The sequence below is a fragment of the Melopsittacus undulatus genome, chromosome 11 (genome assembly GCF_012275295.1).
Source record: "Melopsittacus undulatus isolate bMelUnd1 chromosome 11, bMelUnd1.mat.Z, whole genome shotgun sequence".
Classification (NCBI taxonomy): Eukaryota; Metazoa; Chordata; class Aves; order Psittaciformes; family Psittaculidae; genus Melopsittacus; species Melopsittacus undulatus.
In genome coordinates, this window is record NC_047537.1 from 12,628,545 (window position 1) to 12,643,929 (window position 15,385).

At 49.4% G+C, this 15,385-nt stretch overlaps 1 protein-coding gene across 2 annotated transcripts in view; it reads left to right on the top strand.

The window, feature by feature from the left end:
• MYH10 (myosin heavy chain 10) overlaps positions 1–14,737 on the top strand; it is a 93,365-nt gene extending 78,628 nt beyond the window's left edge. The window contains exons 26-41 of one of the 2 annotated variants that reach the window (XM_034067867.1): positions 242–454; positions 553–697; positions 1,719–1,925; positions 2,724–2,828; positions 4,167–4,319; positions 4,655–4,903; positions 5,376–5,588; positions 6,450–6,662; positions 7,622–7,783; positions 8,847–8,975; positions 10,154–10,242; positions 10,473–10,596; positions 10,678–10,886; positions 11,571–11,679; positions 12,423–12,595; positions 13,237–13,381. In XM_034067867.1, coding sequence (XP_033923758.1) covers positions 242–454; positions 553–697; positions 1,719–1,925; positions 2,724–2,828; positions 4,167–4,319; positions 4,655–4,903; positions 5,376–5,588; positions 6,450–6,662; positions 7,622–7,783; positions 8,847–8,975; positions 10,154–10,242; positions 10,473–10,596; positions 10,678–10,886; positions 11,571–11,679; positions 12,423–12,595; positions 13,237–13,381 — 2,638 coding nt within the window. Of the gene's footprint in view, positions 1–241; positions 455–552; positions 698–1,718; positions 1,926–2,723; positions 2,829–4,166; positions 4,320–4,654; positions 4,904–5,375; positions 5,589–6,449; positions 6,663–7,621; positions 7,784–8,846; positions 8,976–10,153; positions 10,243–10,472; positions 10,597–10,677; positions 10,887–11,570; positions 11,680–12,422; positions 12,596–13,236 lie in introns of both variants that reach the window. The other variant, XM_005141404.4, reaches the window with a different exon arrangement.
• Positions 14,738–15,385: the final 648 nt, after the last annotated feature.

Here is a 15,385-nt window from a genome sequence, read left to right on the forward strand (position 1 = left end):
GCAGCCTTGCAGTCCCATGTTAGGATACAAGCTCAACACCTTTTGTATTTTGAAGCACTCTGCTTGTTGGGATCTTGACAATAACAGAAGCGGTTTTCTACTTACGGAGTTTTAGAAGGTCTGTTCTATTCTAATGGAAAAATTAAAGTATCGTTTCTATACGTAACTTACATAATGTCAGACTGTTACGGGAATAGATTTGAAGCTATGAGATGCTGACTGATGTGCCTCTGTGCAACAGAGGGGATGAAGAAGCAGTTCAGAAAAACAATGCACTGAAGGTGATAAGAGAGCTGCAGGCGCAGATTGCAGAGCTGCAGGAGGATCTGGAATCGGAGAAGGCGTCACGCAACAAGGCAGAAAAGCAGAAAAGAGATTTAAGTGAAGAGCTGGAGGCTTTAAAAACTGAACTGGAAGATACACTGGATACCACTGCAGCCCAGCAGGAGCTGAGGTAGGACCATGTCTGTGTAAAAAGGCACCATTAAAATTCACCTTTAATTCACAAAACACTAAAATGCTGATTTTGCTAACCTGTGATGCTTCCTCTAGGACAAAGCGCGAGCAGGAGGTGGCTGAACTCAAGAAAGCTATTGAAGAGGAAACCAAAAACCATGAAGCACAGATCCAGGAAATCAGGCAGAGGCACGCTACTGCCCTGGAAGAGCTCTCTGAGCAACTTGAGCAGGCCAAAAGGGTGAGAAGAATATGAATGCCTTGGGACTTCTTATAAATACCATCAGTATTGTGGTCCCTTCTGCTGAGATCTGTAGAGCTATGTTGTCCTTTCTGCTACATGCATAACAATTGCAATTGAATCAAATACATCACACTGGTTTGAATACATTGCAACTATTTGGCAGACTTGGCGTCTGTCTGAAGTGTTCATTAGAACGTGTGGAGATAAATCATGTAGCACTTGTCTAGGAATTCTCCAACAGTCCACATGCTTCTGTGGTGAAAAGCAGTTCTCTGCACAGTTCATATGCTGTAGTAATGGTTTTATATAGGGAATACCTCACAAGCATCCTTAGTATTTTAAACTAAGGGAGAAATAGTAATTCAAGCTGGTGGAAATCATGGTTTATTCACTTGAAGAAGCATGTCTTCTGCTCCTTATTCATTAAGTATGTTCAATAAGAGCATAAAAAGCTGGAAAGATAGCCTGCAGTCTGAAGCAGAGGCCCTGTGCTGGTGTCAGTTCTGTGGTAAGAGTGGTGCTTAATCATCCCTTGTGCCATTTATTACTTCTTTTCTAAAAAGGGTTTTGACAAATGTCAGTGCACTGGGGGAAAGTGCTTTGTTTGCACTTGCAGGCTGCTCTGCCTGCTAAAATCAGGGCAGCTGCAGTTGATATCTTGCCTTTTATTTGTGTGAGATGAGCCATGTTGATCTGTTAATGGGCACATTCCTTCCTACTTACAGCACTACCCAAAACAGTCATTTTGCAGCACTGACATCCCAGTTCTTGTGGAATTCATAGAAGTGTCTTTTGCTCCTCACCATTACCTGTGATACCAGAGTGGAATAGCTTGCATTAACTTAGTCTTTGGCTAACACACAATGTTGTATGGCAGCATTTTAACACTCTGTGCTTACAACTTGCTGAGCACTTGTTTTAGCTTTGAACTTGCCCTGATTTGTTAGGCTGAGTATTATTCAGCAGAAAATTATTGCTATGTAAAAGTGTTGGATTTCTTTTCTTTTGTTTTTCCCAGTTCAAAGCAAATCTTGAAAAAAACAAGCAAGGCCTAGAGTCTGACAACAAGGAGCTGGCCTGTGAAGTGAAGGTGCTGCAGCAGGTCAAGGCAGAGTCTGAGCATAAGAGGAAGAAGCTTGATGCTCAGGTCCAAGAGCTGACTGCTAAGGTCACTGAAGGCGAAAGACTGAGGGTGGAGCTGGCGGAGAAAGCTAACAAACTGCAGGTAAGGTGGGATGGAATCAGAGAATCCCGGAAGAGTTTGGGTTGGAAAGGACATTAACATCATCCAGCTCCAATCCCTGCCACAGGCATGGACACCTTCCACTAGAGCAGCTTGCTCCAAGCCCCTGTGTCCAACCTGGCCTTGAAAACTGCCAGGGATGGGGCAGCCACAGCTTCTCTGGGCACCCTGTGCTAGCACCTCAGCACCCTCACAGGGAACAGCTTCTGCCTTAGATCTAACCTGAATCTCCTCTGCTTCAGTTTGAACCCCTTTTAAACAGCAATGGGTGCTTTAGGTAAATCAGGCTGAAGTACTTCAAAAAGGGAATGGCCCAGTTCTCTTTGGAGGAAGTTTTCGGGTAGCCTCACTGTAAAAGTCACATAGCCTAAAACAGTAGAAGTTGGCTCCTGGCTGTAACGTTTTCTCTTGCTTTGATGCTTTAAACTCAGCTGCCACCCTGACAATCCCAGAATCAATGCTCCCATAAAATGTATAGTCTTATAATTAAAAATAGCATTTGGGTATGAATGCAGGTATTGGAATGATGTGCTCTGCTACACAGCCTGTTTGACTCATGTTATACCACTGAGGTTCAAGACTGACATCCAGCCTGAAGTTTCCAGCCAAACTTGAAGTATTTTTAGCTTGTTGTGTCTCTCTGTGGGGATCTGTTGTTGTTGTCTTTCAGTACCTGGAATTCGCTGATGTTTTGTGTTCTGCAGCTCCAGCTCCCAGTGGGACTGGGCTGTGCCCTGGGTCAGCTGCATGCTGCTAACCTTCAGGCTGCTTGCTTTGCAGAACGAATTGGATAATGTCTCAAGCCTCCTGGAGGAAGCCGAGAAGAAAGGCATTAAGTTTGCCAAGGATGCAGCTAGTTTGGAATCGCAGCTTCAGGATACACAGGTGTGTGTGCAGTAAACCTTCAACTTTGCACTGAAGCTTTGTTCCTCTTTGAAATGTGAACTGCACAACAGAAAATACAGATTTTCATTCATGGTTTGGAAAGTCCCTTGGGTAGAAGCTGTATTTCCTATTGAAGTCTAGTGAAATGTGGTGTATAATGATTGCTCAGCTACCTGTGGAGCCTGTTTTTCGTTACCTAAGATCCACTGTTTGATAGGCTCTAGCCTTTCAGTTTCTCTGGGAAAGACGAATTAAGTCAAAAACCCCATAGAGTATTAATAAGACCCTTGGGGTATATGAAAGGCATAAGGGATGGTGCCCTGTCTGTTACTGGCAGCTGAAGTTCTTACAGGTTAAGTTCAAACTGCCAGGTTTTGAGTTTGAGTTAAATAATGCAGCTTTATGCATATGTTCATCAGTTAAATATACTCCTTTTTTCCTGCATAGAAAATGCTAATGGTAACTACCTGAATAATGTTAGTGACAACTGGAGAGGTCTGTGGTGGTTGGAGGATGGAGGAGAAGGGGTGGTGGTTACACCTTTCATGAGTTTCCCTTATGACAGAAGTTTCCGCTGTCAGATTACAGCTATCTTTAAACTGACCTTTAGATGTAAGCAGTGTGGCAAAAGATGTAAGCAATGTGGCAGGCTGTCATTGTGGGATTTGCTGCTATGTGTTCACAGAGTGGTTCGTGTTGGAAGGAACCTTAAGGCTCACCCAGCTCCAACCCCTGCTGCAGGCAGGGACCCCTTCCACTGGAGCAGCTTGCTCCAAGCCCCTGTGTCCAACCTGGCCTTGAACACTGCCAGGGATGGGGCAGCCACAGCTTCTCTGGGCACCCTGTGCCAGCGCCTCAGCACCCTCACAGGGAACAGCTTCTGCCTAAGAGCTCATCTCAGTTTCCCCTGTTCTGTCAGGTTAAAGCCATTCCCCTTGGCCTGTCCAAATCCCCTCTTCCAGGGCATCTCAGTTCTTCCAAGATATTTTCAAAGAGGTGCTTCATATGCTTGTCTGAAAGAAGAGAAACAAATTTTGAAGGTGACTTCTGTGCTTGTTGCTTTGAAGATGGAAAAGTGTCATCCGCTGACTTCTAGACAGTGGTGTGGATTCCCTGATCAGAACTGTGCTTTGTAAAGGCATAAGTGTACCCAAATCAAATGATTGGTGCAAACCCAAATTACAGACATCTTCCTAAGCATATCCTAGTACAAAAATGCTATGAGAGTAATAATCAAACCTGATGCTTCATGGAGAGTAATGGAGGGTGGTCAGCCAGTGCTGCAGTTCACTCACTGTGAACCAGACTGACCTGGGAACGTGCCTCTTTATGTAACAGGAGCTGCTTCAGGAAGAAACCCGCCAGAAACTCAACCTGAGCAGTAGGATTAGGCAGCTGGAAGAGGAGAAGAACAACCTGCAGGAGCAGCAGGAAGAGGAGGAGGAGGCCAGAAAGAACTTGGAGAAGCAGATGCTCGCCTTGCAGTTGCAGGTAACTGTTGTAAAAAATAGGACTTCCCCAAGGCCCACACGTTTCTGGTGAGAGGAATCAGGTCCCAGGCCTTGTGAGAGAATGTCATGTCATTTGTACTTGTGTTAGACCAGATTTCAGACTAAAATATCCTATGGTCTTTCTCCATTGCACTAATATGCAGTGCAGCTGAGTGCAGGGGGCAGGACTCTCCCCTACTTAGCATCCTGCTTGCTCGCAGGTTTTGTGTTACTGTAGCAGTAACATCTGCTTCTGGTTTTGCATTTTGGACTTACTGCTTTTCTTCCCTTCTCATGGTGCTCTAAAGAACTTTATCTTCCTTTATTAAATTGCAGTTGGCTGATGCTAAGAAGAAGGTAGATGATGACTTGGGAACCATTGAAGGCTTGGAGGAAAACAAGAAGAAATTATTGAAGGACATGGAGTCCTTGAGCCAGCGCCTAGAGGAGAAGGCAATGGCTTACGACAAACTGGAAAAGACAAAGAATCGCCTGCAGCAGGAGTTGGATGACTTGATGGTGGATCTGGATCATCAGCGCCAGATTGTTTCTAACTTGGAGAAAAAGCAGAAGAAATTTGATCAGGTACTCGAATTCCATCATCTTCCTGCTTTGTGTGCTTTTAAAATGGCATCTTCTTTACATTGTTACTGCATAGATGGGCCTTGTGTTCAGAAGGGTCTGGTGGTGTGGTCAGTGATAGAACTTCTGTGAGCAGCTTGGCTTTGTTAAAAGTCCCTTGTGACAACTTCAGTGAGCTAAATGCCAGCTTTGAGTCTTGTTAGAGCAAGTGATTGATACACGAAAAGAAAATTATATTGGAATAGAACCTTAGAGTATTATTTGCAATCAGTAAAATAAACTAGGAAAGGATGTGAAGACTGAAAGATTAAAATGATTTAATCTTGGTTTGTAGCTTCCTTTTCTCACCTCATCCCAGAGCAGTGGTGGCTGTTTTCTTACTAGCACTTTGATCACTTCATTGACTAAAACACCTCAGGCAGGAAGTGACTGGTTATAGAATGTATGAGATGGACGAATTGTTTCTTGTGTTCAGATGCTAGCAGAAGAAAAGAATATTTCTGCCAGATATGCAGAGGAAAGAGATCGTGCTGAAGCAGAAGCAAGGGAGAAGGAAACCAAAGCACTGTCACTGGCTCGGGCTTTGGAAGAAGCCCTGGAAGCTAAGGAGGAATTCGAAAGACAGAACAAACAGTTACGCACAGATATGGAAGATTTAATGAGCTCTAAAGATGATGTGGGCAAAAATGTAAGTACATTTCCTCACTCAATTTTGTTATATCCCACGCAGGAAGTAACACAGGGAACCTCCGTGCCTGGAGAAGCATACGTGACACTCAAACTGAACTTGTTGAAGTTGGTTCATAACCCCAAATTCTGGAGATATTAATGGGCAGAGTGAAGAGCTGGTCTCCATTAACATCAGCCCTCTTCAAAAGATGTAGAGAGATGGTGAGCCCATGGGGCTCAGAATGACTGGTGGCACATGTGCTTGAGAGCTTGGCTTGTTGCTGCTTTTTCTGTGTGACATTGCACAGCTCATCACTCCAACTCCAGACTGGTTTGTGTTGAAAGGGACCTTAAAGCTCATCCAGTTCCAGCCCCTGCCACAGGCAGGGACATCTTCCACTGGAGCAGCTTGCTCCAAGCCCCTGTGTCCAACCTGGCCTTGAACACTGCCAGGGATGGGGCAGCCACAGCTTCTCTGGGCACCCTGTGCCAGCGCCTCAGCACCCTCGCAGGGAACAGCTTCTGCCTGAGAGCTCACCTCAGTCTCCCCTGTTCTGGCAGATTCAAGCCATTCCCCTTGGCCTGTCCCTACCTGCCCTTTCTTGTTGCCCTTTTTAGGGTATTGGAAGTTGCTCTATGTTCTTCCCAGAGCCTTCTCTTCTCCAGGCTGAACAAGAAATCTGCACATTCATGGGCACAGATGTTTAGGTTCTCTAGTACAGACTTAGAGATGCTGCTGTGCCTCTTCTGATTCATTGTCCCATTCAGAGCATCACAAGAATGTGGTGTATTGAGTTCCTACAGTGCCTTGTTTTGCTGTTAATAATGGCTGACCTTGAGAGACCTGAAGGAGAGGGTTTGATTCATGTTTGTGGCTTAGGTCCATGAACTGGAGAAGTCAAAAAGAACTCTAGAGCAACAGGTTGAAGAGATGAGGACTCAACTTGAGGAACTGGAAGATGAACTGCAGGCCACAGAAGATGCTAAGCTTCGTTTGGAGGTGAACATGCAAGCTATGAAAGCTCAGTTCGAGAGAGATCTGCAAGCCAGAGATGAACAGAATGAAGAGAAAAAGAGGATGCTGGTCAAACAGGTATGACTGTTTTACTGTACTTCACATTGAAAAGGGTGTGAGGATCTTTTGTCAAAGCTCGGTGGCTTCAGTGATAGCTTGCTACCAGAAAAATAAACCTCTTTGCTTAAAGATTCTGTTCTATAGAAATCCCGGTCATTGGTCTTCACAAACGCCAGAACAGGTCTTGTTGAGCAGTGGCCATTCTCAGTGCTGGTGTTAGACTGACACCAATGGGCCTCCAGAACCACTCAACATGCAAGCAGAGGTTTGGTTACTGCTGCGTGGCTGTACTTCAAGGGCAGGGGTACGTTATGTGGACTTTCAAGCTCATCCTATTTAATCTGCAGGAACAAATCCATGGATGCCAAGATGGGCTGACCGGCTCTCATGAAGTTAACAGTTTCCTAAGTGCAAGTTGTGGCAGTGATTCCAGATTTGCCAGACTTGAGAATTCCAGTAACACAAAGCAGATGAGGAGAGACTTAAGAAATATTCAAGTATTTCATGCTTGTAAGAGAAGCTGGTGCTAAATTGACATTAAGTTTTGAGGTGAAAACACCCAATATCTCTAAAGGAATGATTTTTTAATTCTCTGGAGAAAATTAGGTGATTCCACTTCTTACTTTCCTCTTGGTGGTTCAGTCTGAATTAGTGAGATCTGCCCTCGGGTGATACCTGAATGTGGGTAGATGTGCTGGGCAAGATGCTGACCACTGTGGAGCTGAACAGCTGAAATGGAAATGCTTCAGGTGCTGAGTTACCGTTTTTGGTTTATTTTTTGTCAGTGCAATGATCTCTGCTTCCCATTTATGGTTTCAGTTTTATCTGCAGTGTCCTCCCATGCAGCTTGCATTCTGGTGGCTTTTCCAATGGAGTGACGGCAGTTCTGCTCTTCCAAGGCTTTTTGGAGTCACCAGCCACCTTGTTGGGGGTCAGTGTTTGCTTCATTGAACCTGTTCCATGCCTCTGTGTCACAGGTACGAGAACTGGAGGCTGAGCTGGAAGACGAGCGCAAGCAGAGGGCTCTGGCTGTGGCAGCCAAGAAGAAGATGGAGATGGATCTGAAAGACCTGGAAGGGCAGATAGAGGCTGCAAACAAGGCTCGGGATGAGGCAATCAAACAGCTACGTAAGCTCCAGGTGAGCACAGCTCATCCAGAGAGCTGCTTTCTCTCCTAGTGGCCATCTGTCAGGGGTGTTGCTTCTCATCACATACATTTGAAGGCAAAAGGGGTCTCAGAGTCGACTGTGCTGATGGTCAGAGTATCCATCCTGAGCTTAGCACTTGCTCAAAACTCCTCTCATCCTAGTTTTGATAAGGGGTTAGGGTTGTCCCCAGCAGTCACTTTCATTTGAACACTTGGCCCAAGGTCCTGCTGAGGGCTGCTCTGTAGACTGCATCTTTTAAATTGAAACTGCCTTTCTGCCCTGTCCTTGGGTCTTTGGCAATCCTGCTTCAAAGCCTCCCCCAGCCTGGGGGCAGGCCTGGACTGAGCCCTCACTGAAGAGGGAGCATAGGTGAAAGTCAGACCTGCTGGTACCCAAAGGGGAAGTGTGAGTATGTGCTTCAGGGGGTGCACAGTGAATGTCACAGGTGGGTGGCTGCTGCACTGAGAACACTTGTAAGAAGTTTGGGTGGTTTTACTTAATTTAAGTAAATTGTTTATGTCAATCCAACAGCTTTACCATTCCATCAGTTCCATGACAAATGTAGTTGAGCAGCTCTGTATTGGAGTTCTTTTCCTACAAGACATACACCAGATAAATGAGACAAAGTCTTCTAATGTGGTATCTCTGACAAGAAATTGAGTGATGAGAAGATGAGAAAACAAAGCTTTACTATTAAATAAGAATTGAAAATGCATTGAAATGGAATAAAGCCACTTTGGGAGGAAGGTCTGACATCTTAATCGTAGAATCACAGAGTGGTTTGGGTTGGAAGGGACCGTAAAGCTTATCCAATTCCAATCCCTGCCATGGGCAGGGACCCGTTCCACTGGAGCAGCTTGCTCCAAGCCCCTGTGTCCAACCTGGCCAACTTCCAGGGATGGGGCAGCCACAGCTTCTCTGGGCACCATGTGCCAGCGCCTCAGCACCCTCACAGGGGCAAAACCAAAAGGTCAAAACACTCCAGAGCTGCCAACAGTTCTCGTGCTTGTCCTAATGCAATGTGGCTTTTTCCTTCCTGCCTTCCAAACTGCAGGCTCAAATGAAAGACTATCAGCGGGAGCTGGAAGAAGCCCGTGCGTCCAGGGATGAGATCTTTGCACAATCCAAAGAGAGTGAAAAGAAGCTCAAAGGTCTTGAAGCAGAAATACTTCAGCTCCAAGAGGTGAGATTGAAATCCAGGAAACTTGCTTTTCTTGCTCACGTGAGGTGAAGATCAGAGTACAAGTACAAAGCCATCTGGTGAGTTGAACAGGGGAAGAGGAGCAGGAGAACTGGGTGACCTCCTGCCCCAGGGCATTAGCGAACTTCTCATGGCATCATTCCGATAGTCTGGGCTCCATTCCTCTGCCTGAGCAGCTGGAAAGCATCCCATTGCTTGAGAGGTGAGACCTCACTGAAACTTGTTCAAGAGTCTCTGAAAGGTGCACGGCCCTGTGCCAGCACCAAAACTGAGTGTTGGAGATGTGAAAACACTGAACAGCAGCTCCAGAACCTCAGTGGAGCACTTCAGTCTGTGCAGGTTTGTCACTGCCCTCGGGTGTCTTCATCCCTTTCTCTTAGGGGCAGGGTTAATGTGCTCCATTGTTGGCAATTCATGTGTGAGCTGTACATCTTGACACATGCCACCCATCTCCTGTCACTCCTTGGTCTGCCTCAGGGTCAGACATCAGCAGAACTGCCTGGTGTGAGAGCCAGCCTCTCTTGGTCTGTTGTAGCTGCAGACCAAAGCTGGAGCAGTCACTCATAAAGTTATCCATAAATGAGTCCATAAAGGAGTCTTTATGGATAACCTGAACCCTGGAGCTTCTCCACCTCCTTCTTTTGTGGAGTTCAGACTTGTCAGTCATGCATTTAACTGCCCTTCTTAGCAAACACTTGGGTGCTTCTGCCATTACATATGGTTTATAGGTGAGATTCAGTGCTGTTGATTCCATAGTGCTAAAGCTTTGATTTCTACTCTCTACTTTCAGTCATGCCAAATGCCCTGTAAGAACCTCAACAGTTTATTTCAGTTGGTGCCCACTTTACACTGCAAGTGTCTGTTCACATGTGACAGTGGTTTTCTTCTGCAGTTCAGGGCTTGAATATTACTGATCTTCACAGATACTTGTCCTTAACTTCGTGAAGGAACGCTTCAGGGACCAGAAGTAAACCTAGTGTAGTCATGGCAGTTTCAGGGGGAAACATCAAGGTGATGTGTCCTGCGCCTACAGCTTCTGCTTATCCATGGAAAGACCCCAGGAATATTTAACACTTCACAGCATCTCCCAGAAGCTAAATTGTTTGGAGAAGTTTTGAGATTCCTAATGCAGTAACGAATCTTTTCCTGATCCACCCCAGGAATTTGCTGCCTCTGAAAGGGCCCGTCGCCACGCTGAGCAAGAAAGGGATGAGCTGGCTGATGAGATTGCAAACAGTGCTTCAGGAAAGTGAGTCTGCCAATGTATTAACTGCATCTGAGGAGCTTTGGACACCAGCAGTAGCCTGCTTGCAGGTTCTGCACTGCCTTGTCTCCATCACAGCAATCCCTTGTTCTGAAGAGCGTTGCTGACACAGGAGCTGCTCGTGCAGTTTGCAGTGCCTCCAGCAGCAGAAGCAAACTGGCCGGTGGCTTTGCATCAGATCTGAACAGGTCTTGACCCAGATACTTCCTTTCTAGGTCAGTGCTGCTGGACGAGAAGCGCCGGCTGGAGGCTCGCATTGCCCAGCTGGAGGAAGAGCTCGAGGAAGAGCAGAGCAACATGGAGCTGCTCAACGAGCGCTTCCGAAAGACCACGCTGCAGGTGAGCCCTCGCGGGTGGTGCTGCGGGTGCCGTGGTGCCTGTGGGCAGCCCCCAGTGATGCTCTGTTGTTCCCTGTGCAAGGTGGACACACTCAACTCGGAGCTGGCCGGGGAGCGGAGCGCAGCCCAGAAGAGCGAGAACGCGCGGCAGCAGCTGGAGCGGCAGAACAAGGAGCTGAAAGCGAAGCTGCAGGAGCTGGAGGGCTCCGTCAAGTCCAAGTTCAAGGCAACAATCTCTACCCTAGAAGCCAAGATCGTGCAGCTCGAGGAGCAGCTCGAGCAGGAAGCCAAGTAAGGGGAAGGTGTTTGCCCGAGTCCTGTCAGTTAGGTCTCTGAAACCTCAGTGTCTTGGTTTGTGTAGGGCTGAGCTGGGAGCCTGGAGCACAGGCACAGGGTTGGTTACCTGCAAACCTGCTGCTCAGGGCACACACTGCGATAGAGCTGGGAAATGGCCAGGGTTGCAAAAGTCAGAATCAGTTTGCTACTTAACTGGGCCCAGGGGCCACATGGTGCTGCAGAAGTACCTTGAGACAAGATGAAACATCCCCTTGAGCCACCTGTTCTCTCTGGCTGAAGGAAGGAAGATGGGCAGCCCAGGGCTGACAGTCCCAGAATGTGAAGGGCTGTCACATCATCTCCATGCTCCTTGTGCCTTTGGCTCTGTGGAAGGACCATGTTGCTGGTGAGCAGTAACTTTAAAGCTGCTCTGTTCAATCTCATGGTGAAGAAGCACTTTTGTATCCCTCTCTTCAGCCTGCAGACCACACTCGCACTGCTCCAGTGCTGAGTTCATGCTGTCAAAGCTGCATTCCAGCCAAGCACCAGCGCACTAAGTCAGTTCTGTTGGTGGTGGCAGGCATGTTATGGGGCCTCGAGCAACAGTTATGTGAGGAGGCGAGAGCCCTGCAGGAAGGGCAGTGCTGGTGGTCCTGGCTCTCAAGTGCTGGGACAAATCCTGGCTTTTGGTTGTTGCAGGGAGAGAGCAGCTGCAAACAAACTGGTGCGTCGTACAGAGAAGAAACTGAAAGAAGTCTTCATGCAGGTGGAGGACGAGCGTCGTCATGCGGACCAGTACAAGGAGCAGGTGGGTGGAAGGACTGGGCTTCTGAGGCCTGCTGCTCAGAAAAGGCAAATAAGCCAATTCCAGGAGCAGAAAGGGCTCAGAAAGAAGCATTTTTAGGTTCTAGAGGAATCGACGTTGACCATGGAATCCCATCCTGGTTTGGGCTAGGAGGAACCTTAAAGCTCATCCAGCTCCAACCCCTGCCACGGGCAGGGACACCTTCCACTGGAGCAGCTTGCTCCAAGCCCCTGTGTCCAACCCGGCCTTTGAACACTGCCAGGGATGGGGCAGCCACAGCTTCTCTGGGCACCCTGTGCCAGCGCCTCAGCACCCTCACAGGGAACAGCTTCTGCCTAAGAGCTCATCTCAGTCTCCCCTGTTCTGGCAGGTTCAAGCCATTTCCCTTGGCCTGTCCCTACAGGCCCTTGTCCCAAGCCCCTCTCCAGCTTTCCTGGTGCCCCTTTAGGCACTGGAGCTGCTCTAAGGTCTCCCCTTCAGGAGCCTTCTCCAGGCTGCCCCAGCCCAGCTCTCTCAGGCTGTCATTAAACCACTGGAGCCTGAGTTCCCAGCAGCCCAGACCTCCCCGTGTGGGTCCTGTGTGATGGGCTCTTTGGCTCCCTGCAGCTCTGCAGTGTGCCCAGGAGCCTGTGGGGGGGCCCGTTGTCCACCTCCAGCCAGGGGGACTGGGAGGGCAGGTGCTGGTTCCCTCCCAGTTTTGGGGCTGTAGATTCCAGCCTGATCCCGAGGGTGTGGGTTTGTTTCAGATGGAGAAGGCCAATGCCAGAATGAAGCAGCTCAAGCGGCAGCTGGAGGAGGCTGAGGAAGAAGCCACGCGTGCAAACGCTTCCCGGCGTAAACTTCAGCGTGAGCTGGACGATGCCACAGAGGCCAACGAGGGCCTGAGCCGGGAGGTCAGCACCCTGAAGAACCGGCTACGGTAGGTGCTTGGTGAAACTGGGGTGCCCATGGACCCTGTGTCCCTGTGGAGCATTTGGCTGTTGAGCAGCAGCAGAGCTGGGGCAAACTGGAGCCTGCTGGGAGCTGCTGCCCAAGCCCCGTGATGAACAAGGGAGCTGCCAGACCACAGGCACATTCCCGGCACCTCCTGTGCCAGAGCAATTTGGGGCTCACACAACCCCTGGGGTTGACAGCTCAATACAGCCCTAGATGAACACGACAGAGGAGGCAGCTCAGCCGTGCTTTGCCAGGGCTGGTTCCCATCCCTGTTGTCCTGAGCCACCTTGGTGGGAGCGTTTCAGCATCTTTGGGATCAGGGCTGTACCGGGTACAGATGGGAGGCGGCAGCAGTGATGCTGCCTCTGAACAGAAACCATGTCAGGAGGCAGAGCAGTGCACAGCAAGCAGCTGATGTCCACTGGGAGCACCTGCTCTGTCCTGCTGGGTCTGGGCATGGTGCTCCTGCACAGAAAACACTTGAAGCCGCTTGGGCCTTGCACAGTTGTGCTGATAGGAGTGAAGCGGCAGGGTTGGGGCACGGTGCGAGCCCGTGGCCGGGGGGGAGGTTTCAGGGCCTGGAGCAGAGCCCATGGGTGCTCACTGCGTGCTGCCTGTTTGCAGGAGGGGGGGGCCCATCACCTTCTCCTCGAGTCGATCCGGGCGGCGGCAGCTCCACATCGAAGGGGCCTCTCTGGAGCTCTCGGATGATGATGCAGAGAGCAAAGGCAGCGACGTGAACGAGGCGCAGGCGGCCCCGGCCGAGTAGAGCCCGTCCCTGGGCATGCAGAGACCTTCCCGCAGCGGGCGCAGGAGCACTAGCACTCTCCTGAGCACCAGGGCTGCCACGTGGCCCTCAACCTGCCTTACGGAACGCCGGCATGCTACTACAAGGTTACGTATCGTAGGTCAACTATGTCTTAAGGCTCTCCAGCCTCACCATACTGTACCCTGCTTCAGATATAGGTACAACTGCTTTTTTATATATAGCAAACAAAACGGGATCGTCTCTGTTCAGTGCATCTCTTTTTCCAGATACTCGTTGTAAAGCCATTTTATAAAGCATCATGTGAAGGATGAAACTCTTTTGTTTTTTAATCACCACAGAAACTTCATTCCCGGCGGGTGGGTGGTTGGGACAGACCCGGTGTCACGACGATGCATGCTTTGTACAGACAACATCCCCCCCTCCTCCCGTGCTCGGCAGCCCTTGGGCACGCTGAGCTGCGGGATCGTTGAAGACCAAACCTCACCCGTATCTTTCTTTTCCTCCTCGTTGTGATCAGTCGCACACAATCAGCGCGTGAACTGTGAAAAGGCCTTGGGAAGCGTTAGGGGAAGCGTAGGGATGAGCGAGCAGCGTCCACATTCACCACCGGGCGGTGCTCTCCGCACTCCTCCGGTAGCGCTGGCGCAGCACAGCCCCGGGCTCTGCCCATCCCGCATGGGACCGCTCAATGTGAACACCGGGAGAGCCCCGGGCCGGCGCGAGCACCGCTATTTATTAACTGCTGGCCCAGAGCGGGGTCCGGGGCCGCGGGTGCCCCCACCTGCAGGTAACAAACAAGCCAGTGGATGTGAATCCTTTTGTTGTTGTTTTCTTTGTTTGGAGCAGTATTACAGCCCTAGTTTAGCCTTTTGTTTAAATAGCTGGAAACTGACATTACAGAAAGTGCCTTAGACACTACAGTACTAAGACAATGTTACATATATAATTTGCCTCTATAACGATGATTTAATGTATTAATTTTGACTGTGCTTCATATCATGTACCTCTCTAGTCCAAGTGGTATTATGGATATTAGTGACAATGAATCAGTGTTAACTAGGAACCTTCCTCTGCCACACGCTCAAACAACGTGGATTTCCTTTTTGGTTAAAAGCTTTAACATCCGTCGCAAAGGTTTTGTTGTGTGTTTGGATATTTTTAATCAAACTGGCTGTTGACCACCAGGCATCTGACTGCAAATATCTTGTTTTCTTGTATACCCATATTTCTAGACAATGATTTTTGTAAGACAATAAATTTATTCATTATAGATGCGGCCGCCTGCTCTGTTTACTTACCGGAAGAGCTCTCTCCTGAGGCTGGCATAGACCTTAATAAATGAGACTATGACTGGAAGCTGCTTTTCCCTTCTTCCTCTTTTGTTTTCCTCTTGGTTTGAACTGGATCCAGGATAAGGGAGCTGTGGGGGGGATGTGTGGCTGGAGCACACAATGCTCTGACCCCTGCTGCTGGCCCGGGGCACTCGGGCAGGGTCGACTGCTTCCCGAGCAGCTGAAGGTCCCATTGGAGTGTCCAGGGAGCAGCACAGGTCTTGGTGCAGGAGGAGGTGTGGGGGTGCTGAAGCTGTGGCTGGTGCCACTGCTGGATGCTGGGCCATAAGGGGAAGGGGCAGTGACGGGTCCAAGCATGGGGCGGGGAGGGGCTGGGGGCAGCTGGGAGCTGTGGGCTCTGCTCTCCAGGCAGGAGCAGGGATTTGGTGCTGTTGGCACAGGCCAGGGCCAGCCCTATCCCTGCATTGGGCCCAGGTGCTGGGCAGGAAGGGCTCAGTCCTGGGGGAGGGTTCCAAAGGGGAGGAGGAGGTGACTGCAGAGAGGGGGTCCCACTCCCCCCAGTGCTGCTGCTGCTGCACCCATCAGCAGGGACCGGGCCGAGGGCTGTGCAGGGCCATCCCCTGCTGCTGTTTGCTGCCAAACCACCCCAGGGGGTGCAGCTCTGCCCCAGACCAACCCAGCCAGGCCTGTGGGTACCTGTGTGCTGAGCCCC